The sequence below is a fragment of the Crassostrea angulata genome, chromosome 3 (assembly GCF_025612915.1).
Source record: "Crassostrea angulata isolate pt1a10 chromosome 3, ASM2561291v2, whole genome shotgun sequence".
Classification (NCBI taxonomy): Eukaryota; Metazoa; Mollusca; class Bivalvia; order Ostreida; family Ostreidae; genus Magallana; species Magallana angulata.
In genome coordinates, this window is record NC_069113.1 from 16,361,409 (window position 1) to 16,385,963 (window position 24,555).

General features: G+C 31.9%; 2 protein-coding genes across 5 annotated transcripts in view; one reads left to right on the forward strand and one right to left on the reverse strand.

Moving 5' to 3' along the window:
- The window catches only part of LOC128176053 (mediator of RNA polymerase II transcription subunit 29-like), a 32,755-nt gene that overhangs the window by 919 nt on the left and 7,281 nt on the right, over positions 1 to 24,555 (reverse strand). The window lies entirely within an intron of this gene.
- Positions 88 to 23,551, forward strand: LOC128176052 (uncharacterized). 4 transcript variants are annotated; one of them, XM_052842083.1, is made up of 14 exons: positions 88 to 446; positions 1,300 to 1,428; positions 9,023 to 9,134; positions 14,168 to 14,232; positions 14,644 to 17,303; positions 17,568 to 17,674; positions 17,799 to 17,934; positions 19,148 to 19,212; positions 19,331 to 20,681; positions 20,785 to 20,908; positions 20,997 to 21,120; positions 21,218 to 21,336; positions 21,532 to 21,727; positions 22,790 to 23,551. In XM_052842083.1, the coding sequence occupies exons 5-14, from the start codon at positions 15,010 to 15,012 to the stop codon at positions 23,158 to 23,160; spliced, it is 4,887 nt and encodes a 1,628-aa protein (XP_052698043.1). In that variant the 5' UTR covers positions 88 to 446; positions 1,300 to 1,428; positions 9,023 to 9,134; positions 14,168 to 14,232; positions 14,644 to 15,009; the 3' UTR covers positions 23,161 to 23,551. The 4 variants fall into 4 exon arrangements, with proteins under 4 accessions (XP_052698043.1, XP_052698046.1, XP_052698044.1 ...); XM_052842086.1 differs by lacking the exon at positions 1,300 to 1,428 and adding an exon at positions 1,495 to 1,555; XM_052842084.1 differs by lacking the exon at positions 1,300 to 1,428.

Consider the following 24,555-nt stretch of genomic DNA (forward strand, 5'->3'; position numbering starts at 1 on the left):
CTTAAAATAGCAAATACCTTTTTAGCTCACCTGAGCTGAAAGCTCAAGTGAGCTTTTCTGATCACATTTTGTCCGTCGTCCGTCTGTCCGTTTGTACGAGGGGGATATTGTGAGACTTTTTTGACCTTCTGGGACTATAAAAAAAGTCCCACAAAATTTTTCGAAATTTGTCCATTTCTGAAGTCCCACATTGATAATTTTCCTTTTTTTTATGAAGTCCCACAAGATTTTGGACAAATTTGGTTGGACATATCTGTCTATGTGATGGACATCTCCATAAAATTTCTTCTAGCCTCATTTTGGATTTTAATTTTGGAACCTCTCAGGTTTTTACCATATGACATAATGTAGCCTCACTCATTCGCTGTTCGGAACACCTCGAGAATTTACCACTTTGCTATGAAATTGGCTTCTATTGCTGAAAAACTGTGCTGTTAAAAGTTAAGGTAAGTTTCTGTCTTCTACTGATTTTATTTGGTATAGTGACCAAGCATTTAGAATAATTTATGTAAATTCTTGTGATAAATAAGTGATGATCATGAAGGAAAATGATGAAAACAGTCAGTATGTTCATAATATAATGTGTCATTACTTGCTTAGTGAGAAAGAATTAAAATAATTTAACACCCTTTAAAAATTTTATTGGATAGATTTGTTAATTGTTATGTAATAGGTAACATTATGAAAGGACTATATATGATAAGGGCCTAAAATGGCCCCCTAAAATGAACATCATCATTTTCCTATCATTCTTTGTTTTCTTAGTACAGATATGTATGTGATGTGTTTACATAATATTCATTTTGGTTCAAGTGCCCACAATTTAGAAATATGACATTGTAAAGACAACCTTTTCCCGCCATTTTGGCATTTTTAGCGTAAAACAGCTTGTTTTCGAGCAGTTTTTCCTTCCGAAAACATAGAGCGCATTCTTGAACAAATAAAATATTTTAATCAGAGATGTATCTAGCCAAGACTAATAAGTGACAAAAATATTTTCCTTGTTCAAGCATGCGCTCTATATTTCCCATTCGTAAATAGATAAGAAAAATGTCAATTTTTGGCTGATTTTGATTGAATTATAGAAATGGCGTCATTTCTGACGTCATATACTACCAGTGAGTGCAAATAAATCAAATAAAAAGATGAAAAATATATTTCATATCAACTCTTCTAAAAAATTAGTTAACATTTTATTGTACCCGAAACACTTAAAAAATGGCGAATTATGGGGGCCAAATTTAACTCTTATCATATATAGTTCTTTACATGCACTAATCTAATTTGAAATTTTTACAGTTGGTAATTTTTGGAATAAATTGAATTTCCTATTAAAGCACAAACTTTGTGCCTCGACTACACAAACATCCTAATTAGAATTGAAGGACCCAGCATCTCTGAATGCCATTTTTGGCTCACAACAATACAGTAAGCAATATAATTTTAACATTCTTTTATTTATTTTTTTGTTTATATCTGTCATGGCAAATTTAGTTTAATTAGCGTAAGCGGACATACTGCAATTGTCTCTGGTGGAAATAACTTTCTTATTAAGGTAAATACCATTCATACATGAGTAAGTTGTTTCTAATGAGTTTAACTCTGTTGTCTTGCTTTTATAATTAACCCTATAACAGATTTCTTTGATGATGGAAATTGTTATACCTGGTATGACATTTTTATGATTGTATAATTTGGCATGTGGAAAATAATGTCAAAATCGAATCACTTTGCAATCAGTTAAATTAACTTTAATTTCTTCTATAATGATTGAGTAAGTGAATAAAGAAATTAATGAAAGGTTCTCATTAACAACCTCATGTTAAAGCCCATAATGCAAATAAATGGAGGTCTGATTGTGGGATCCTTAAAGTAATATTGACTTACTTCTAAAGGGAAATTCGTTAAATTATTTTAAATAAGTAACAAGTGTTTTTCACCTGTTTTTTTTTAAAAGCAGCCTCTTTTTTTTTTTAGAGAACTTTACTATGAGGTCTTAAATACATTTTACACCAAGAAAAATATTTTGGAAAATATTGAACACATTTATTAGGGGAAATTGACTATATTTGGCTGTGATTTTGGTCCATAAAACATGTCAGATGTATAAAATTATGTATTACTTGTAAAAACTTCATTCTGTCTTTGAACTTTTGGACTAAACCCCTTTAATTTCTATAATTCTATAAGAAATGCACAACTTTTATAAGTGTGCCAGTTTATTATGATTTTTGTGATGCATAAAATCAATGACACTGACAGAGACTAAGATATTGGAATATAGTACTTGGTATATGCAATTATTAATTTTTAATATTTACATTTTTCAGTGTCTTTGCCTGTGATAACACTAGATATCGATTTTGTACTAGTTATACAGTCCAATAAATTTAAATGATGAGTAATTGGGGCGCAAACAGGGTTTGCTTATTTATATTTAAATATTTAATCATAATTGCTGAAAATGATATAAATGTAAGTTATAAGGAATCATTCTTTGAATATTATGAGGTGATAATTTCGGTCTGGATGTGATGAAATCATTCCTGAAACCTTTCAGACTTGATTGGATTTGATCACACCTAACTGTCAGTGAAATTATCACCTCATAATACTCGAAGAATGATTCCTTATTTCAAATTTAAGAAACCCAATAACTATAGATTTGAAAATAATGTTGTAAAACAGTGGCATCAGAGCAACCATACATAGTTAATATCTAAGAAGGAAGAAGTGAAGTTATGTCTCAAAATACATTTGAAAAATTATCAAAGTATATTTCAAATTGTAGTAAAAATTGAGTAAAAAAATATTGTAATATTATTGTGATATTTTGTGGAAAATCGTTATTTATCCTGGAACTACCCCTTGCATTGACCAAATAAAGGTAACCTAATAAACCAAAGCTATATTCAGTCAATGCCCCAATAAAGCCTCCTGCATTAAGTTTAGGGGCATTGTGACATCATCTTTCTTGCTTCGTTTACACCATGGCGTCATGGTTTTGACTGCAGATATGCAGTGGAATTTGTCGAGTTCTGTTACATTTTCTTACCCTCTCCCAAATATAGTTTTAGACAATACCATCACCAATTTCTACACTAGACATATGCCCGTGATAGTGATGATTGAAAGAATATTACACAAATTATATTCTTTCCATGATTTTTTTTTTACGAAGAGTAAATTTAAAGAAAAATTCTCTGAGGTTATTTGACATGTGAAACCTTTTAGAAAAGAGAAACCTCTTGACAATTATTGGCTCTTTTTATTTTTCTATTTAACAATTTCATCCCCACCAGTTATTTTATACTTTGTTTTTACCAAGAGTTAGTGATACTTTCAAATCATTTTAGTCTTAGATAGTCTATATAGAGCTATGAATTAACTATAGGTTTCCGTAAGAAAAAGAGGGAATAATACTTTGTAGATGTAAATATAAAACTTTAACAGACTGCGCATCTATTTATGTAGAGTAAAGTTTTTTGGGACTGTGTGATTTAATAGACTCTAGACTTGTGGGACTATAGTCTGGTTTTGCGGGACTTTTTGTTTACTGGTAAATAGAATTTAGACTTGTGGGACTATGTTCAGGTTTTGTGGGACTATGTGATATAAAATCTAGACTTGCGGGACTTTGGTCAAGTCTTGTGGGACTTTGTGTTTAAATAGAATCTAGTCTTCTGGGACGTTGGTCAGGTTTTGTGGGACTATGTGATGTAATCTGGACTTGTCAGGTTTTGTGGGACTTTGTGATGTAATCTGAACTTTTCAGGTTTTGTGGGACTTTGTGATGTAATCTGAACTTGTCAGGTTTTGTGGGACTTTGTGTTTAAATAGAATCTAGTTTTGTGGGACTATGGTCAGGTTTTATGGGACTACATGATGAAATCTAGACTTGTTAGGTTTTGTGGGACTATGGGATTTAATAGAGTCTAAACTTGTGGAACCAAGTGTATATACTCATGTGACTTCAAGATGGAGGAAATTCCCATTGGATTTATTTTGTTTTATTCTCCGTATGACTACTCACAGGCATGCACCTTCTGCTCGGATTTTAACTTAGATGTTTTGGAAATCTTTATACATGGATTTTGTTGTTTAACTTTTTTTTCATTCCCTGAATTCCATGCGTGTCGGGCTTTTTGCATTATCTCAAATTTTCATGTTGAGAAGTTTACTCTTCTTTGAAGGACTTTAAGTAAGTAAAACCTTTGTTGTCTGTCCATGTTATTGTTTCTACATAGATACATACCAGAGAAATAGTTAATGCATTTAAAAGATTGTAGAAGCAACTGTAGATTACTGTTGCTGAAAGTCCAAGCTAGCTTACTTTTTTCAACATATCTTCATTTCATAGATATTTTAATTTGATATATGGGTAGATTAATTATTTGAAAGTTACTTAATTATACTTGTGGGGCTATGCCCAAGATTTTGATGAAAATGAAAATGTCTCGGTGAACTTGCAGGACTATGATCAATGTTTTGTGGGACTATTAGTCTTATAGTAGTAGATGCCTCTCTTAATTGACTTGTGGAACTTTGACCATTGGTTTTTAAACAATGAGATGTTAAATTCCAAAATTGAAGTGATGAACATCTAACAGGAAATTAACATGATAGAAATAACTGTAGGAATATAAGATGAAGAAGAGGGAGATATTTTTTTTGGGTGTTCATGTAATTTTGAGTCTGCTGCTGAAAGGGCTGGCTTATTTTTTTAATACCTTTTCAGTTTATGGACATATCAGTTTAAATCTCTTTTTAGGAGTTTCTTTCATATTTGATTTAATATTTTGTTTTGTTGCTGCTGTGTATTTTTATTGTTGGCCATAGAGAGTTATGGTAAGTGAATATTTTAAGTACAATATCATAGGAAATTGTTTGTATCACTCTTCTTAAACAAACTTTGCATTGTTTGAAGTAGCTATAGGGATCGTATAAGAACTAAAAACTCGGTCAAATTAAATCAATTTACTATCCTTTTTTGTCGTAAAGCCATGATTAAATCTTTTTATTACACAAAAAACAAAATTATATTTACAGTTGAATGATAAAATATGTTGTTTATCTTATTAAGGAATCAAAATTTACAAATGAATTTGACTGCAAAACATTACATCCTTCATATATTTTCTAAAGATACATTGACAAATTCTATTCTTAAGGGTACTCTGTACTTGTGAAACTATGGCTTAGTTTTGAGGTATTACTAAAGGATTAACTGGAAGTGTGTATATATATATATATATATATATATATATATATATATATATATATATATATATATATATATATATATATATATATATATATCTATCTCTCTATAGCTTATCTTAAGGATGACGAACCCAATTCACTTCTACAGTTATTAGTGATTTTCATGAAAATTCTATATGAGTTAGAGTTACTAAATATATATTAAAATCAATAAAAAATAACATAAAAATTGAATTAGATTTTTAGTAGGGATCATTTCAAAAATGTTTGTATTACATCAGAATCTCTTTCAATTGAACCTAATTGGGAAAAGGATTTTTGTGAGGGAAAAATTAATTTTTAAAAAATTCTGCTATTAATTATCTATCCAAATCAAAATATGACACTTATATGATGATTTTGAATTAATACCATTTTAAAAATGACCATGTCATTGACCTCGTTTTTATGGGGGCACATGCCGAAGTGTGGTGTGTCATCATTTTTCTTCAATTTTTTATGAGAAGTATTGCGCAAACATTAAGGAAAAGTTTATGTACATTATTTTGAGGTTGATTTATATAAAAAAAGCAAATATCAGAGTGTGCTAAACGTTTGTGTATGATAAAATACTTCAGAACTTAAGCACAGGGGCAGTTTTACTATATTTTCAATATGAGTATTGAAGCGAATAGAAATGTATATGATTAATGTTCCCTGGCTCAAACTCTGTTAAAAAAACCTTTATAGGTGTTTATAATTAACTTGAGCTAATATAAAACTCCCTACAGTTTTTGACATCCCCTAAACAAATAATGTTGAAAAGTGTATTTTAGCATATTGCTTAATCATAGCAAGGTCAGCCACAACTTGCACTATATAAAGTGTGTATTGATGAAGTTGAACAGCTATACCTTGCATCATAAGCGATTTTCCATTGAGTTTTAGTGATTGTGACGTAATATTGAGAATTCGATGTTCATAACAATCAATCTTTTAAGGTGCGCGATATTGTGCAAATGGAATATTAAATTGGGTCCGTCGTCCTTAAATATATATGTATTCCTGAGGTTATGTATCCAAAAAAAAATTATGGCCTCTCAACTTGAGGGACTTTGCTAAGTTTTGCAGGAGAGTTGCCTCTACTGGTTTGCAGGACTTGGTCAAGTCTTGTGGGACTACAGAAAGATAAGAATCTATTTAAACTTGTTAGGATATGGCCTAAGTCTTGTGGAACTACAGAGAGGTGTTTATGTTATGTTTAGTGGGAAATCCTACTTTGTAATTAATCACAAGATTAATTAATTCTAGAGACTCTTACCACTGTGCCACATGGGCAACCACTTTCAACAATAATATGACTGCTATGTGACTATATTGATGTCCAACAATATATTGATAACTGTTATGCAATTTTAATTCAATGTTAGGGAATTAAAAGAAAAGGATTACGGGTAATTTGAAAAGTTGGAAGCAAAAAACAACTGGTAAAAAATAGAAATTTCAAGCAAAAAATTTTCGGAAACATTCATGTCCATTTGGGACTTTTTGAAATTTTTGGTCATGTGACTTACATGTAACAGTACTTTTGGACTCTGAACTTAGAAAATTCCAGAGCAGTGTTTTTTTTAACACAGTTTGTTGTAGGGGTTTTACTAATATGGAAAATGGAATGAAATTGCAAGTTAAGCTTAGAAGTCATCATGATTACATACTTGTGTTATCATATGTACTTTATAATAACTGCAATTGTGTGCTTACTGTGAAAGATGAGCTTGATGAGCAAACTTTTAAAATGGTGTGGAGTTGTGTCTTGGAATTTGAATCTTATTTTGAATTCAGGGATGTAACTCATTATTGTAATCTGATGGGAATATCCTTTTTAATGTGCAATTAAGTGATTTCAAGGTATGTGTCTATAAACAGAATAAGACATGTATTTTATTTGCCTAATTAATTCTATAAGATTTAGTATAAGCAATAATTTTTGTGATATATGTGTACTTTGTTCTACTGGGACTTTTGCCTCTGTATCTTGGACATAACAAAGGTTAAGATAGGAAGTTATAGTAGACATGTGACAGGAAATGGATTTGTGATAGAATCTAAAATGGCTGATTTGCTAGCAGCTCTCCTTGGTGTTATGACTGTCTCTGCTGTTTTTTTGCTATTTATATCCATTGCTCTCTTTTATTGTTGTATTCGGTGGACAAGGATGGCAACTCCAGGGAATTAAGCAATCTTGATTTCATCAAGGTATGCCAATGGTTAAAATTACAGCTCTTGACAACCTTAAACTATAGTGTTAGATTACCATGGGACTTTGTGAATATTTTTTAATCAGCCATATACAAAAATGAATGGATGGCAGATATTTCATAGATATAGCATTTTTTCTTAACCAATTTAAATAAAAAACATCCAGCTTCTTAATGTATATGACTTATATAATTCCTGTATAGTATTATGGGACTTTGGCTATCTTTTGTGAAACTTAATTTAGAAATATACAAATCCTTTCTGGCTTATGGGACTATAAGCATCTTCAGTAAGACTTTAAATTGGATATATATAAGTCATATCTAAACTTGTGGGACTATTTACAAGTTTTATCTGATTAGTTGTATTTTTAACAGCTAGCATTTGACGTGTACATAAATTGTATTTTATGGGAATTGGCCATAAAGTTATTCCAGTGGGATCTATTCTTTGTAAAGGATTATAATATATAACCATTTTAAGAGTTTTATCAAGTCTATTTGACAATTTTTAAAGGTTATAATAAGAAGGGATAGAAGACATGTGACAGGAAGTGAATTTGTGATAGGAGATTTAAGAATCCAAAATGGCTGAGGAGGATTTGCTAGCAGCCATCCTTGGTGTTATGACTGTCTCTACTGTTTTTTACATTTTTATTTTCACTGTCCTTTTCTATATTTGTGTTTGGTGGACAAGACTGCCATCTCTAGGGATTTAAGCAATTTTGAATTTATCAAGGTATGCCAACGGCTCTTATAGATAACCTTACAATGTTAAATTTCCATGTACTTGTGGGACTTCAAAATCTTAAGCTTTTAAAAAAAAAATGGAAGTTTCAAAGAGATAACATATTTTTATGACCAATTTGAAAATTTGCAAAATGTGATATATTTCAAATTTATGTGATTTTGTTTGAGAGTAGTTTGATTTTACAATTAAGATCAGTTCAAATTTAGGATTTTCCATTTTTTTTTTTGTTAGCTTTACTATTTTGTTTCAATTTCTTGTTGAAATATGATTGTATAGCAATTGTTTAATATGAGTGACAGTTGATTTGCAGTTTTTATACACATCTGATGTCATACTAAAATTTCATAGAATTAATCTAAGATGGTAATGAATCATTCCTGCCTCAGGCTACCTGGTTCTTACAAATAGCTGTAAATAGCTGATGTCATATTCTGCCAGTGAGTGCAAATAAATCAAATAAATAGGTTAGAAATATATTTTATAACATTAATCTTCTTAAAAAAACAACAATTTATTGTATCTGAAACAATTTTAAAAAAGATAAATTATCATTTATGGGGGCCAAATGTGACTCGTACCATATAAAGTTCCTTTTTTATTTGTACTGTTTGCTAAAAAAAATTAATTCCATTTTTAAAGAATCAGCATTAAGGGGAAAATATTGTATTTTTTTTTTATACTTGTAGATTGTATGTATACTTGCATGCTATGAACCTTAATAAGAATTTGTAAGATGTATGTTTAAGTTTTATCAATAAAGTTTTAAATGTATTATTTTATATAAATAATTGATAGCTATTTCTTTTTTTAGGGAAAATGTCCAATATTTTTTGGGTTCGAGGCATTCCTTGTCTGCCAGCCAAACTTTGGTGGCCCGGAAAAATTGATTCCTGTAAGGTGTACATCAAATCTGACAACGCTTTGTGAGTATAATAGTTTTACTATTTTGAAAATGCATGTATGTGAAATATCCATTGTTTATGCCCTCGTCATAAAATGGCTGGCCCAGGGCATATGGTGATAATACCATGTTCTGTCATTCTGTCATTTTGGCACATCTAGTTCAACATGCACAGATAGGATGCATGTGGCCTGATTTTAATTACCTTTGTAATCATTACCAACCCTTTCTTAATCTAGTTTTATTATTTCTAGCGACTTTAACAAATATGCATTAATTCAAAAGTATGTGTAGACAAATATGCATTAATTCAAAAGTATGTGTAGACAACCATAGAAGTACGTGATGAGAAAATGAAGGCATCATTATGATGTTTCACATTGTTCCTTTGAACAGTGCACTTTATCTTTTTACCAGCTGTGAATGTTACTAGCATAAGTTGAGGTTGTTACTTTTTACTCGCATATGTTAAGTTAACAATTGAAAGTATACCAGCTACAGTATGCTGCACACATACAAATGTTAAATGTTAGGAGGTTTACATTTTAATAACTGATTATTTATAGCTACCTCTATCTTATCTTAATCATTTATATTTAAAGAATAATGCATCGATTTTAATCACTGAAAATAATGAAAAAATGCTGTAGAATTTCACTACATTTATTTTATGTAGATTACCATTCAAAGAAAAAGTACCTTTTAAAGAAGTTGCCAAGTATAAGGACATTGGAACTAGTAATAATTAATTCCACTTTTATGTTAACTTTATTTTTGAGAATGGTAAGGATGAGCCACAAGATAAAGTTGTTTTGTCCGTTTTCATGCACACAGTCATTTTATTCAATAAATTTTTTTTTTTTTAAATTCTCAAATCAAGAAAAAATTGCAATATTGATGAATTACATTCATTGAAATTATGATAAGTTATTTATATATTCTACTACCCAAACTCTGTCTCCATAAGTGGAAAACACACTATGTTACTAGCTTAATAATTCTTTTAAGCTAATCTGAGCTGAAAGCTCAACTGAGATTTTCTGATCAAAATTTGTCTGTCGTCTGTCGTTGTTGTCGTTGTCGTTGTTGTAAACTTTTCACATTTTCATTTTCTGCTCCAGAACCACTAGGCTGATTTCAACCAAACTTAGCACAAAGCATCACTTGGTGAAGGGGGTTCAAGTTCGTTCAAATGAAGGCCACACCCTCTTTAAAGAGGAGATAATTTAGAATAATTAAAAATTTGTTGTTAATTTTTCAAAATCTTCTAAAGGATTATTAGGCCAGAAAAACTTAAAACTTGTGTGGAAGCAGCCTCAGATAGTGTAGATTCAAGTTTGTTCAAATCATGATCCCCAGGGTATGATGGGGCCACCCTGGGGAGGGGGAGGGCAAATTGTTACGGAAGAAGACTTAGAGAGAAAAAAATTTAAAAATCCTCTGTAAAAGTATTCAGTCCAAAAAACAGTTACTTGGTATTTACCATAAAAATATGTGAATATAAATTGGTAGATTTTTAAAAAAGTTTTGAGCAAGATCTATTGTACTTAGTTGTCAAGATATTTTAATTTTGATCCTGTAATACTGATTTGATCAGAGTTAAGGCTATTGTTGCTCACGTGAGCTATGTGGCCCCTGGGCCTCTTGTTATTTCTTTTTTTACTACATTTAAATAATAAACAGCAATGTAAAGAGTTCACCTGGATATGAAGTTGGTTGGTCATTTGATCAAATCCTGCGGAGCCGAAAAAGAAAAAAATCATTCAGAATGTTAAAATTACCAAGATTTTATGTTTACATGTAATCCAAGTGACAAGTTAGGGTAGAGACGGAGTTAGAGTTTGGCAATAGTAATTCTTAGGCTGATTTTGCTGCTAAATTTCAGATGATTATCCTTAATCCTATTCTGTGATGATTTAAACAAAAAGAGAAATATAACAAGGAAGAATTAAGACAACTTTTATTCATTGGATTTGATATTGAGGCATCAGCATAAAAAATACATTAAAAAAAAATCAGCACAAAAGTTTCATGTTACGTTTACTTATACTTTGGCTCCTTACCATTCCATAATAGCAACAGAATTGCCTTTCAACATGTTTAAGAAAAAAGTTTTTTATGTTTCTTTTATTTTAAAGGAGAACACAAGAAGTTACTTTTCCTGTATGCAAATCAAATTTCAGTATTTCAACTGAAGGCATTAATTTTAATCTCATAAAATTTAAAAAAGGGTTGTACCTATCACCTACTAACCTATTTTTATAAGTACAACATCAAAAGGGTGTTTCAAAATATTTGAGACTACCTTAATCCTCATAAGTTATCATCAATCATAGTATGTTCTTCATTTATTTGTCATTTTAAACTGATGTGACTCTAAAACTCTTACAGTTGTTGAACTTCGTTTATCAAATCAAATTTTCAACTGAAATTTTTATTCTTCCCTGATTTATGTTTACTATACTTACCTGTTGGGAAGACATGAAGGACAAATACAGTCAATTTTACTTGAGAATTTCAATTTTTCATTACATAGGTAAATATGAAAAGTTACTCCAGATATCTTCAGAAATGTGATAACAAACTTCAAAAGAGACTCTATCTCATGCTTGATTAAAAGGACATCTTGTTCATTATTTTTAAAGATAGGAATAAGAGTATTAAAAAAACAAATGAATTATACACATAACATATATGGTGGAATATGTCAAAGTATGTAATAAGATGTGCAGAATTTAATACATAAAGTTTTAATATGCCATATATAGGCTAAGTTTTATTATTGTTCAAAATGGTATCAGATATTTTAGAACACCCTGTATTAATGATGTGTAACTTGTTTTATAACTAATAATTTGGATATACACTAAGTAAATGTTAGTGTTGTCAGACAAATCAGTTTTAAGTACAGTAAACTGATAATGCTTATAGTGAATTCTCAGGGAGGAACAATTTTTATTTTTTAAAAACCTCATAATTTGTTAACCAGTATAGTTCGTAATATTTTTCAAAATAACTTTTAATTAAGATCCACTTCATTGTAAGCATGAATTCACTACAAGCATATTCACTTTAACTATCTTGAACTGTAACTGGTTTCTCACTGGCCTTTCTGATCTTGGTCAATTTTTAAGAAAATAATATACAATATTCAAAATTCAAACCTTTATCTATCTTCATAATTGTATACGAGGGTTGTTAGAAATGTTTGTGGACAAACTGTGTTGTGAGTGCGCTATTTGTATTAAACCACTGAACTATGCAGAAAAAAATTACAAGTATTTTCAGATAAATATGCAAAGGTTTGGTGTTTTCCAATGATCCTTAAAAATTATATTTTTTAAAGATAAAACATGCTTCACTGAGCATGTCTTTTTTTTCGCACGTTTACATTATAAAGACATTCATTTTGGAATTGAAAATTGCTCTGTTTTAGTGCATTAATTTTTGTGATATTATACCTGTTGATAGAATGTAAGGATTGTGACTTTTTTTTGTGCTAATTAGTCAGAGATGTTCAATGCTTAAAAATTTAGTCAATAATGGCAATGTTGTTTGACGTAATTGAGCATTAAGCTATTTAAAATTATAAGTGCGGAAAGGGAAATGCTTGAAAGAGACTAATTTAAAGATGAAATAAAATAGTCAAATGCTGATTGTGGATGCTTACAATTTATTAATTAATTAATTAATGTAAATCGTAGTATCTCTATAAGAATAAGAGGATTGACATTTTTTGTTGCTAACTCTTGCAATAACCATAAACCCCACTCTTCGAAAGAGCATTGCACTAAATGATTGTGTTTTTTCTATACCTGATAGCTTAACTTCATAGACATTGATTTTAATATCTCACTAATATCTAATTAGACAATCTAGAATAAAATTAACCTGTGTAGATTTAGTTATTTAATTTTTAAGCAGGTAAAAAAAACATAAGAATTCTTTAAAAATGAAAAACATTTAGAACTTTGTGAAAAACTTAACAGATTTTCAGGATGTGACATTGCCTAACATCAAGTAAATTATCTGTAAATCCTATGACCGCACAGTAAAACACACTATATATTTTCAAAATCTTAGTTTTAGCCTGACTTTTTATATACTAATAGACTAGAGATAAGAATTAATCAGACATACTTCATCCTTCAAAGTATACAATAAATTTTCCATAAATCAATGTGTCCGCGAAATTTTTAACAACCTCGTATTGTTTCTCATCATATTTCTTGATTCTTCTTTAGCTGGATTGAGTAAAGTTTTGCTCTTGACAACTCTAGTTTTTCACTTTTTGAATGCATGAAGATTTGTATTTTGGATTATCTTTCAGGAATGCTCTAATTGTCCATATAAAGGGTGTTGAGAAAGTTATTCCACATTTTTCTTTCATATTCGAAAGAAATGCAATGAGAATACATTTAAAAATTGTGATATTTCATGTTTACAAGTATTCAATATGAAAAACCTATTCATTTGAAAAATGTCCAAGCCCATCACTTATGTATGATGCAAGATAAGCTGTGAAAAAACAAAAGTAAATAATCCTATTTTCACACGTTAAGATTTTTATATTTTCATATGGACAAAAAACCTATAACTTTCTGCTAGAAATTAATCGCTATAAATCAAAAGTACTATCTTGTGAATTTGCCAGAGTGGAAAATTAATCCCTTTAGTTAAACACTACTTTAAATGTTTCAAAAATATGTCATTATGGGATGCACTTTCTTAACACCCTTAATATTTTAAATGTTTCTGATCATTTGATTTGTGTGTATTATGATACAATTTTTGCAAATTGTCAGTACACAATTAAAGGCAACGAATCTCTTTACGTATATAATCTTTATTTCTAATTATTTGTTGCTTACTTAGATAAACTAAAGAAAAACAGAGTTAATGAAAAACATTTTAAATATTATAAAGATGGTGATAATTAAATGTCATCTTTTATTTAGTGAGTTATTAGCTGCAACAATCAAGAAAAGGAATCCCATCAATATTAAGTATTTCTTTCTTTTTGGAATAATACCTTTTTTTTTTATTTTCACACAGAACTTTTACATCGAAAGAAAGAGACATTGAAAGCATTTTTACATGATGTAGAATGGGCAGTCCAGGTAATTGTTCAAGTGAAAGAAATAACAATGGTTCATCAACCCATTTATATATAGGTGGATTTATAATCTAATTAAAAAAAGGCCAAAAATTATTTGGAATTATACCTCAATCTTCAAACCTACAGTCAAAGGTGATTACCTTGGTCTCATTGGGACTGGTGAAAAACATATCAAAGTATTTGAGATATCTAGTGTAAAATATACATGTATAAAGGATAATTGGTTGCAACCTCCAAATTACTTTGACATATCCATGGTTTTTGATATCAATGATGTGTAAATGTACTTATTTATGTGATATCACAGGTGTCTAAACATGTATTGTGATAAATGGGAAAAAATGTCTAATTAATGAAATCACATTCATATAAGGAAAATCATTTGATAAATTTAAATTTCTTTGCTTTTTAGAAAGTAGAGGAAGGTCAACCAAGTACAGATGAGCAAAGTAGTGATGAGGAAGGAGGTGAAGAAACTGGAAGAAGTGATGAAATAGACAGTGGAGGAACAGGTAGAAGTTATAAGATAGAAAGTAGAGGGAAAGGAAGAAGTATCAAAAATGACAGTGTAGGGACAGGAAGAAGTGATGAGAATGACAGTGGAGGGACAGAAAAACAGGATGACAGTGGAGGGACAGAAAAACAGGATGACAGTGGAGGGACAGGAAGAAGGGATGAGATAGGCAGTATAGGGACATTAAGAAATGAAAGGATAGACAGTGGAGGGACAGGAAAAACTGATGAGATAGACAGTGGAGAGACAGGAAGAAGGGATGAGATGGACAGTGGAAGGACAAGAAGAAGGGAAGAGAATGACAGTAGAGGGACAGGAAGAAGCAATGAGACAGACAAAGGAGAGACAGGAAGAAGTGATGAGATAGACAAAGGAGAGACAGGGAGAAGTGATGAGATAGACAAAGGAGAGACAGAAAGAAGTGATGAGATAGACAGTGGAGGGACAGGAAGACGTGATGAGATAGACAACAGAGAGACAGGAAGAAGTGATGAGATAGACAGTGGAGGGACAGGAAGAAGTGATGAGATAGACAAAGGAGAGACAGGAAGAAGGGATGAGATAGACAGTGGGGGGACAGAAAAAAGCGATGAGATAGACAAAGGAGAGACAGGAAGAAGTGATGAGATAGACAAAGGAGAGACAGGAAGAAGGGATGAGATAGACAGTGGAGGGATAGTAAAAACTGATGAGATAGGCAAAGGAGAGACAGGACGAAGTGATGAGATAGCCAGTGGAGAGACACGAAGAAGGGATGAGATAGACAGTGGGGGGACAGGAAGAAGTGATGAGATAGACAAAGGAGAGACAGGAAGAAGGGATGAGAAAGACAGTGGAGGGATAGTAAAAACTGATGAGATAGGCAAAGGAGAGACAGGACGAAGTGATGAGATAGCCAGTGAAGAGACACGAAGAAGGGATGAGATAGACAGTGGGGGGACAGGAAGAAGTGATGAGATAGACAAAGGAGAGACAGGAAGAAGTGATGAGATAGCCAGTGGAGGAACAGGAAGAAGGGATGAGATAGACAGTGGAGGGATAGTAAAAACTGAGGAGATAGGCAAAGGAGATACAGGAAGAATTGATGAGATAGCCAGTGGAGAGACACGAAGAAGGGATGAGATAGACAGTGGGGGGACAGGAAGAAGTGATGAGATAGACAAAGGAGAGACAGGAAGAAGTGATGAGATAGACAAAGGAGAGACAGGGAGAAGTGATGAGATAGCCAGTGGAGGGACAGGAAGAAGGGATGAGATAGACAGTGGAGGGATAGTAAAAACTGATAAGATAGGCAAAGGAGAGACAGGACGAAGTGATGAGATAGCCAGTGGAGAGACAGGAAGAAGGGATGAGATAGACAGTGGGGGGACAGGAAGAAGGGATGAGATAGACAGTGGAGGGACAAGAAGAAGTGATGAGAATGACAGTAGAGGGACAGGAAGAAGTTACAAGAATGACAGTAGAGGGGCAGGAAGAAGTTACAAGAATGACAGTGGAGGCACAGGAAGAAGTGATGAGATAGTCAGTGGTGGGACAAGAAGAAGGGAAGAGATAGACAGTGGAGGGACAGGAAAAACTGATGAGATAGACAAGGGAGAGACAGGAAGAAGTGATGAGATAAACAAAGGAGAGACAGGAAGAAGGGATGAGATAGACAGTGGAGGGACAGGAAGAAGGGATGAGATAGACAGTGGAGGGACAAGAAGAAGTGATGAGAATTACAGTAGAGGAACAGGAAGAAGTTACAAGAATGACAGTAGAGGGGCAGGAAGAAGTTACAAGAATGACAGTGGAGGGACAGGAAGAAGTGATGAGATAGTCAGTGGTGGGACAAGAAGAAGGGAAGAGAATGACAGTAGAGGGACAGGAAGAAGCGATGAGACAGACAAAGGAGAGACAAGAAGAAGTGATGAGATAGACAAAGGAGAGACAGGAAGAAGGGATGAGATAGACAGTGGAGGGACAGGAAGAAAGGATGAGATAGACAGTGGAGGGACAGGAAGAAAGGATGAGATAGACAGTGGAGGGACAGGAAGAAGTGATGAGATAAACAGTGGAGGGACAGGAAGAAGTGATGAGAATTACAGTAGAGGAACAGGAAGAAGTTACAAGAATGACAGTAGAGGGGCAGGAAGAAGTTACAAGAATGACAGTGGAGGGACAGGAAGAAGTGATGAGATAGTCAGTGGTGGGACAAGAAAAAGGGAAGAGATAGACAGTGGAGGGACAGGAAAAACTGATGAGATACACAAGAGAGAGACAGGAAGAAGGGATGAGATAGACAGTGACGAGACAGAAAGAAGTGATGAGATAAACAAAGGAGAGACAGGAAGAAGGGATGAGATAGCCAGTGGAGAGACAGGAAGAAGTGATGAGATAGCTAGTGGAGGGACAGGAAGAAGGGATGAGATAGACAGTGGATGGACAGAAAGAAGTGATGACATAGACAGTAGAGAATATTTTACAGGTGTTGATTCTTTACTCAATATGCTTATGAGCCAAGATGAATTGGATACAGAGTTTTCATCAATTACTGACATCGATATTCCATCTCCTGAGTAAGATTTTATGTCTTCTAAGATTTTTTTAAATCAAAAACTGAGTAAATGCATGGTGTATATTAATTTCATGCCTAGTCATGTCTTTATTTATTTTTATTTTTTTTATACAATTTTATAAGTACATTTACTGGTATGCATAATCTTTGGCAGTCCTATGTTTCTTTGTCACAGGAATAATAAATATAAAACTAAGATGTCATCTTTTGTTTAAATAGCGTTTAGAAAACTAGAAACAATCACAGTATAAACCTTCTTATGCAGGTATGTACAAGAAATTGAAGTTACAAGTATGATGAAGTCTGACGAAGAATCGTGTATTTCTGATTCAGATGAAGAATGGAGACCTCCCATCAAGCAAAGAAAGAAAAGTTTGTATTTGAAAAATTGTTATTTGATACTGATATGAAGTTTTTTTTATTTCATTAATGGGAATAAAACATTGTTTTAATTTATCATAATATAAACTTCTATTTTCTTTTTATTGTATTGCAGTGATTTTTTCAAGTGATAGCTCTGATGAAGAGGATTTTGACCAAGGAGAAAATATTGAACAAGGAAAAAATACTGAACCAGTATTACCAAGCAGTATGCCTGTTGATATACCTTTATCTGACATTCCATCAGCAAAGTAAGATTTTATCTCTTTTATAAAGCTTTTGATTTAAGGTTGTATGGGACAACTCCATATTGTGACATGCCTCCTATCAAAGTAAACAATGAAATCAGTTATTATTTAAATATACATGTATTTTCTTTCCTTAAACAGTTACCTAACTGCGTAGCACAATGGGTCAGAGTGTTAACTAAGGATCTTTAAGTCATGAGTCCGAATCTCATTGGAGGCTTTTATTATTTTTGCCTGTCTAAAAAAGATTAAAACTTAATTTTTGGTCAGATTTGTAAACTTTAAAACTATAACTGGGGAAAGTATTTCGATTAGAATGTACTTTTTTCCACTTAAATATCGACAGGTGTCCCATACCACCTTCAGTATGTTAAAGATTCTCCTACCATGCCAACTATCATTGTTTATTAAATTTTAGTTCCAGAATACAAAAAATAGTTTTAAATTTCTCCCCATCTTTCTGATTTGTAGTCTATTTAGCGTTTTTGGCAGAAAAAGTGAAGGAAGTGCTTTTGCAGGACATATTATTTTAACAATAAAAAGCTTTCTTTGGTGATTCATGCGTGATATGAATGTGGCAGTATTGCAGATAAAATACATAACCTGAGTTAGTGTATGTTAGCTAATAGAAATCGTCAAATCATCTCCTATTGAAATTTGAGTCTGACATCATCATGTTATTTCGTGCAGTCTGTGAATTTTCTTTGGTTGCTGTAGGTTTTGACCAATTGATAAACAGGGCGTGTAGATTTCAGTCTATAAGTTTCCATAAGAAATAGAGGGAATCATACTCAGTAGATGTAAATATAATACTATGAACATTCTACAATTTTTATCTCTTGCGATTTCCAAAAATCTTGTGATTGTATAGTAAGGCCTTAAATAAAAAGATGTTTGTTTAGGGTAACCCGACCTAACCTATAAAAATGCCCCGATCCTACCATTTTTAGTTGTCTGTTTTTATCCGATTGTGAATTTTATATCATTTCTTTTAAAAAATCTGTTTTTAAATATGGCACAAACATTCTTAGGATTCGTGCAGAAAAAAATATGATAAAATTTAAAAAAATCCCTACCTACCTAACCTAGTTTTTTCATCAGTGTTACCCTAAACACACAACTTTTTTTAATAGGCCTAATCGGTATATTGATATTATCTTTCTTTGGTATGTTTTGTATACTTTAATAAAGTATTTAAAAACCCTTTTGATTTCAGATGTTTGCAAGATGATGACATGGAGCATGACAGATGGAGACCTCCCATTAAGAGAAGAAAAAAAAGTATGCAGAAATATTTATTAAATTTTATAATGACATCTTCTGTTCTTATTTTGAAGAAAATGATGATTATATACACAAGTATATGTGCATGATAATATTTCTATATATATTTTCACAGTGCTTACTTTAAATGAGGAAAATGTTAACGAGAAAGAAGGGTATGATGAAGGAGATGAAATCGAGCAAGATATTCTTGAAGAGAATGAAGAAGAAGAAAACATTCCTGAAGAGGACTTTGAAGAAGAGGAAATAGTGAGAGCTAAAGATAATAGGCACATTTACATAAGGAAAGTACTCAAGAGCACCAATCTAGCAGACAGTTCACAGCCTAATAGAAAGCTAGATAGAGTGTACAATCAAAAACACTGTTGCTTCCTTTGTAAGAAAATGATCCTCCATCTACCATGCCACTTCAAAAGCAAACATAGGAATGACCCTGAAATAAAAGACGCCCTGATGAAAACTGATAAAAGAAGATTTGACAAGCTTAGAGCCAAAGGTGATAACATGCATAATGAGCTGGTTTTAAAGGAAGGCAAAGGTGAATTAATTATTTCCCGAAGACCTGTGGAATTTCAAGTAATTGATTTTGCACCTTGCTCAATTTGTTATGAGTGGATGAACCTGAAGTATATAGATAAGCACCACAACAGAGCTCATTCAGAAAATCAGAAAAGATCTGCCATGGACTCTACAAAGTTTCGAAGCAAAAAAGTTATCCAATTAAATGCTGACAGAGAAGCTGGCAGAGTGAGAGTTGAGGAAAAGGACCGTTTGGTTGGCCAAGTTTTGGAAATCATGACAAGAGATGAGGTGAAAATAGTAGCACAAGGAGATGATTTGATTTGTGCATTGGGTGAATCATGGATGAGAAGAAACTATGGAAATAAAAAAGCCAAATACTATGCTTCCCAGCATATGCGACTTATGGCTAAGTTTTTAATTAATCTTAGAAAACTTGATTCTCCAGAAAATGAAGTACAAACTCAATCATTGTGGGATTTTCTTGTTCCCTCAAAATATGATCTAGTTGTTGCAGCAGCTGTACAGCTTGCTTTTCCCTACATGGATGACATCGAGGATCTTCGTTCCCCCTCAAATGCCATAAAAATAAAATATGACATTTTGAAAGTCATTAATGAGAAATGGGCTAGAATTCAAATAAGAGAAAAACCAGATCCTGATGAAGCCCACAGCTGTGATACATTTATGAGATTGATGAACATCAAATGGACAGAGAGGGTGACTAAAATGGCAAGAACAGTACTAGTACAAAGAAGTTTTAACAAAGAAGTGGAAATTCCATCCCCTGATGACATAAAAACATTAACGGAACATATTTGTTCAGAACTGTCCATACTTAATCTGCAGAATTATGTAGAATCGACGTATAGGAGAGCAGTTGTTTTATGTCAAGCAAGACTTGTTTTATATAACAAGAGAAGATCCGGAGAGATCGATTACATAAGGTAACACTTAGTTCATTTTCCTAAAATAAGTTATTACCTGGTAATTTGATTGTAAGAGTTAATCTTAATGTATATTAATTTTGAAACATTCAATACATTTCAGTGTAAAGCAGTATGCTGCAAGAAGCACCAAACTAGCAGATATTGATAAGAGTCTCTTAGGAGACCTCTCTGAACTGGAGAATTATTTGATGAACTCACAAGATTTGATGACCGTTAGAGGAAAGGTAATGTTTCTAGAAATAGTTAATTAGTCATAGATTTAAATAAAAACAGATGTTGATGTGATATGCTCATCTATATTTTGTAATTTAGAGAGGCCGTCCTGTGCCAGTAATCATACCTAATGACGTTAAAAAGGCCCTTGAATATATTTCAAGCCATGAGTATAGAAAGGCTTATAATGCAAACCAAGTTGATTGGTTATTTCCATCGAAAGGTAGAGTTATTTTTTTGTCTTGAGTTCCAATCCAATTAAGTCGTTTTTCATTTCGTTTTATCCTCAAGAAATAATGGTTTAAATAATTTATGTACAGGTCGATGCTGTGCAAGGAGCTACGATGCCCTGAACCAGGTGGCAGGGGAATGTAATTTAAAATTTCCTCATAGAATTACAAGTGTTTCTATGAGGAAATACACTGCAACGTTGACACAGGTGAGTGTTTCAATGTTTTGTGACAACTGTTTTTTTTCATATGGCTAAATACAAGATTTTTGGGTATCTTAGTACGGTACATGTACTTGTTTATCTTCCAAAAAAGTGTTATACTATTTTTCTGTAGAAAAGTTTTGAATCAGATGATACAAAAATTAATTTAATAGATAACTTATTTTGTTATCTTTATTGCAGATGATGAACTTGTCAGATTCACAGCTGCAGTGGGCATGTGACCATTTAGGTCACACAAAAGCAGTTCATTTAAACCACTATCGACAACTCAGCGGTTACCTTGAACGAGTTCAGATTGCAAAGCTCATGATTGTTCATGACATGAATCTTACAGGTGAATTAAAGGGGAAAACCCTTGCAGACAAAGAATTGAATGGTAAGGTCCAGTCACCTAGTACATATTTACCGATTAGTGTTTAATGCCAAAAAATGAAGATAACATATAGTGTTTAATCTCAAAAACATCTGTGAACAGGGCATAAAAACACAGACTCCTGGAATTTTGAGAGATCGGATTTGGTTTCTAGGAAGGTTAGGTACCCTCTTTTTACTGGTCTTTTACTGGGCCTTGTGTACTAATCAGATTGATGGAACAATCCATAATCAAATTCAGTCTAAAATAAAGGCCTAACAATTGGTATCAAGCTTATTAGCCAACAGACAAACCTCTTAATTGATTATAAGGTCATTATAACAACCTTAAAGTTTATGAAATGCTAACTTTTAATGTGGTATTGAAATCTGTGTAGCATCAAAATATTTGTTTGTAGCTTTCTTTGGTTAAAAACTGATTGTTTTGGGAGCATGAAATAAGTTGGGAGATGTGACATGCCAATGATAATGGAATATTAATTCATGTACCCAGTACATAAATATAAGAAAAATTGACACTAAAGTTAAAATCATCTTGTTTAGTAGTTAGTTTGCATAATCTCTAAAAGAATATAACTTTATATGTATCTTTTACGTATCTTGATGCATGTGCAAAATAAGTATTTTGAAGAAGTAATGAAATAATGTACGTTATATAAATAATAATTGCATACTCTCTAGCTTCTTTAACCCTTTTATGAACTTGCACATACTGGTTGCAGTCCATTCAAATCACTATAAATGCAACATTTTCTGCTATTAATGCAGTTCGATTCTTACACTCACTCAGATCAAGTGTCTCAAACAACAGGCCCATATATAAATATATATGTATGTTAAAATTTGTGCGATAGAACAAATTCTTTAACATTGCTGATCATGAGCATCAAAATTTTTAATTCTTTCATTAAAAAAGAATCCCTTTAAGTTGTGACATACATCTATATCAGAAAAGGATTTTGCAAAGTCTTAATATTGAGTCTATCAAAACTAACTGCAATAAAATTTTACTCTAAAATTCTAGGAATTAGAAATTCAGTTTGACATCTATGAATTCATATTGTAGAGGCCGTGTTAAAGAAAATTCAGGGGGAAATTGGAGGTGCAGACGAAGCAGTGGAGCCCCTGAATTTTAAATTCAACTTCGATGATAATGTTGAAGATCTGGATTCAATCGACATTTATGATTATGATCAGGATGATGTTGATAGTGTTGAAAAAAATGATCGCAAGCCGAAGAGCAGTAGAAAAAGATGGACTGAAGAGGAGATTGAAGAAATTCAACAGTATTTTGCCAAATTTCTAAAGACAAAAACATGCCCCAGCAAGACATACACACTAAAAGCCATTGAGAAAAGTAAAACAAAAGGGGGGGCACTCGCCAAAAGATTTTGGCATACTATTGTCAAAAAAATTTCTAACATGAACAAAAAGTAACTGAGTGAAGTTTTCCAGAGATACTGCAGTGAAAACAGGAAGTGGAAGATACTTTTAACTATGCATAATATTGTAAACAAAGTTATTGTTTTACAAGATTTAAAATTCTTTTTACCTGAATGTAGACCAAAGGATTTAGTGAATGCAAGAAATTGTAAACTTCAAAATTTTGTACTGTGAAAATATATTGTATTTTAGTTACTACCGGTCCAAATATAATATCATGATTCCCATTTCTATTGTATTGAATCATATGATATAATATTTTATCATAGAATATGATATTGTAAAATATTATATGGTTCAATATGATATTTAATCAATAATTTTTCGTATCAAATCATATGGTATTTTATATTGTATAATATATTTTGTATTTTTGTATCATATCAAATTGTTTTATCATATGATATTAAATCATATTAAATAATATTGTAATCATATAATCTTGTTTGATGTGAAATTGTATTATATAATATTGTATCTTATGATAATGTTATATGATACAGTCTTGCAATATATGATACATTATCATTTTATATTATACAATACATAAATATTATATAATGCAATATGATTTTGTATCATATATGTCTTATGATAATGTATCATGATTTTGTATCATATGTCATGATAATGTATCATGAAGTTTTGTATTACAGTTCTACAATATCTTATATTTTGATATAAGAGATCATTTAATATGTTCTGTCTCTTATTACAAGATTAGCAAAAGAATTGCTTTAAATAAAATATATTTGATTTTTTATTCATCCTTACTATTTTTTTTTTGCGATTTATAGTTTCAGAACCCATTTGCAGCTGGGTAAACTGAGACAATGCAGATAAAGTGTCTTGTCTAATGACAGGACATGCAACCTCAAGTGCCACAGTAGGTATCGAACCGGAGACCTTTTAGATACCAGCCAACAACTACATGTACTACCACTGAGCTACATTCTCCACACTCCACCTTGAGTGCAGTTGCATAATAATTAATAATATTTAAGCATTACTTTAAAAAAATAATTGACAGAATTTCTCAAATTTAGGGGACCTGGTTTTATGGATGTAATTAGATATCGTAGATATGATAGACTTGGGGGAACTGTAAGTTTTGTAAGATCACAGAAAGGTTTTTAAATTCAGCAACTACTGCTTGCATAACCATATAAAGGTAACTGAATAAACCAAAGATTGATTTTGTATATCCCAAAATACTGTAGAACCATTAGATTTTATGGTGGCTCAATTTTCGTGGAATTCGTCTTTCTTATCCACTAAATAACATCCTCCACAAATTGATAGATAAGGGTAATAAAGTCAGAATTCCTTTTGTAAATATATGAGAATACACGAAATTACGTCCCCACGAACCTGTAATATTTAAGCCAT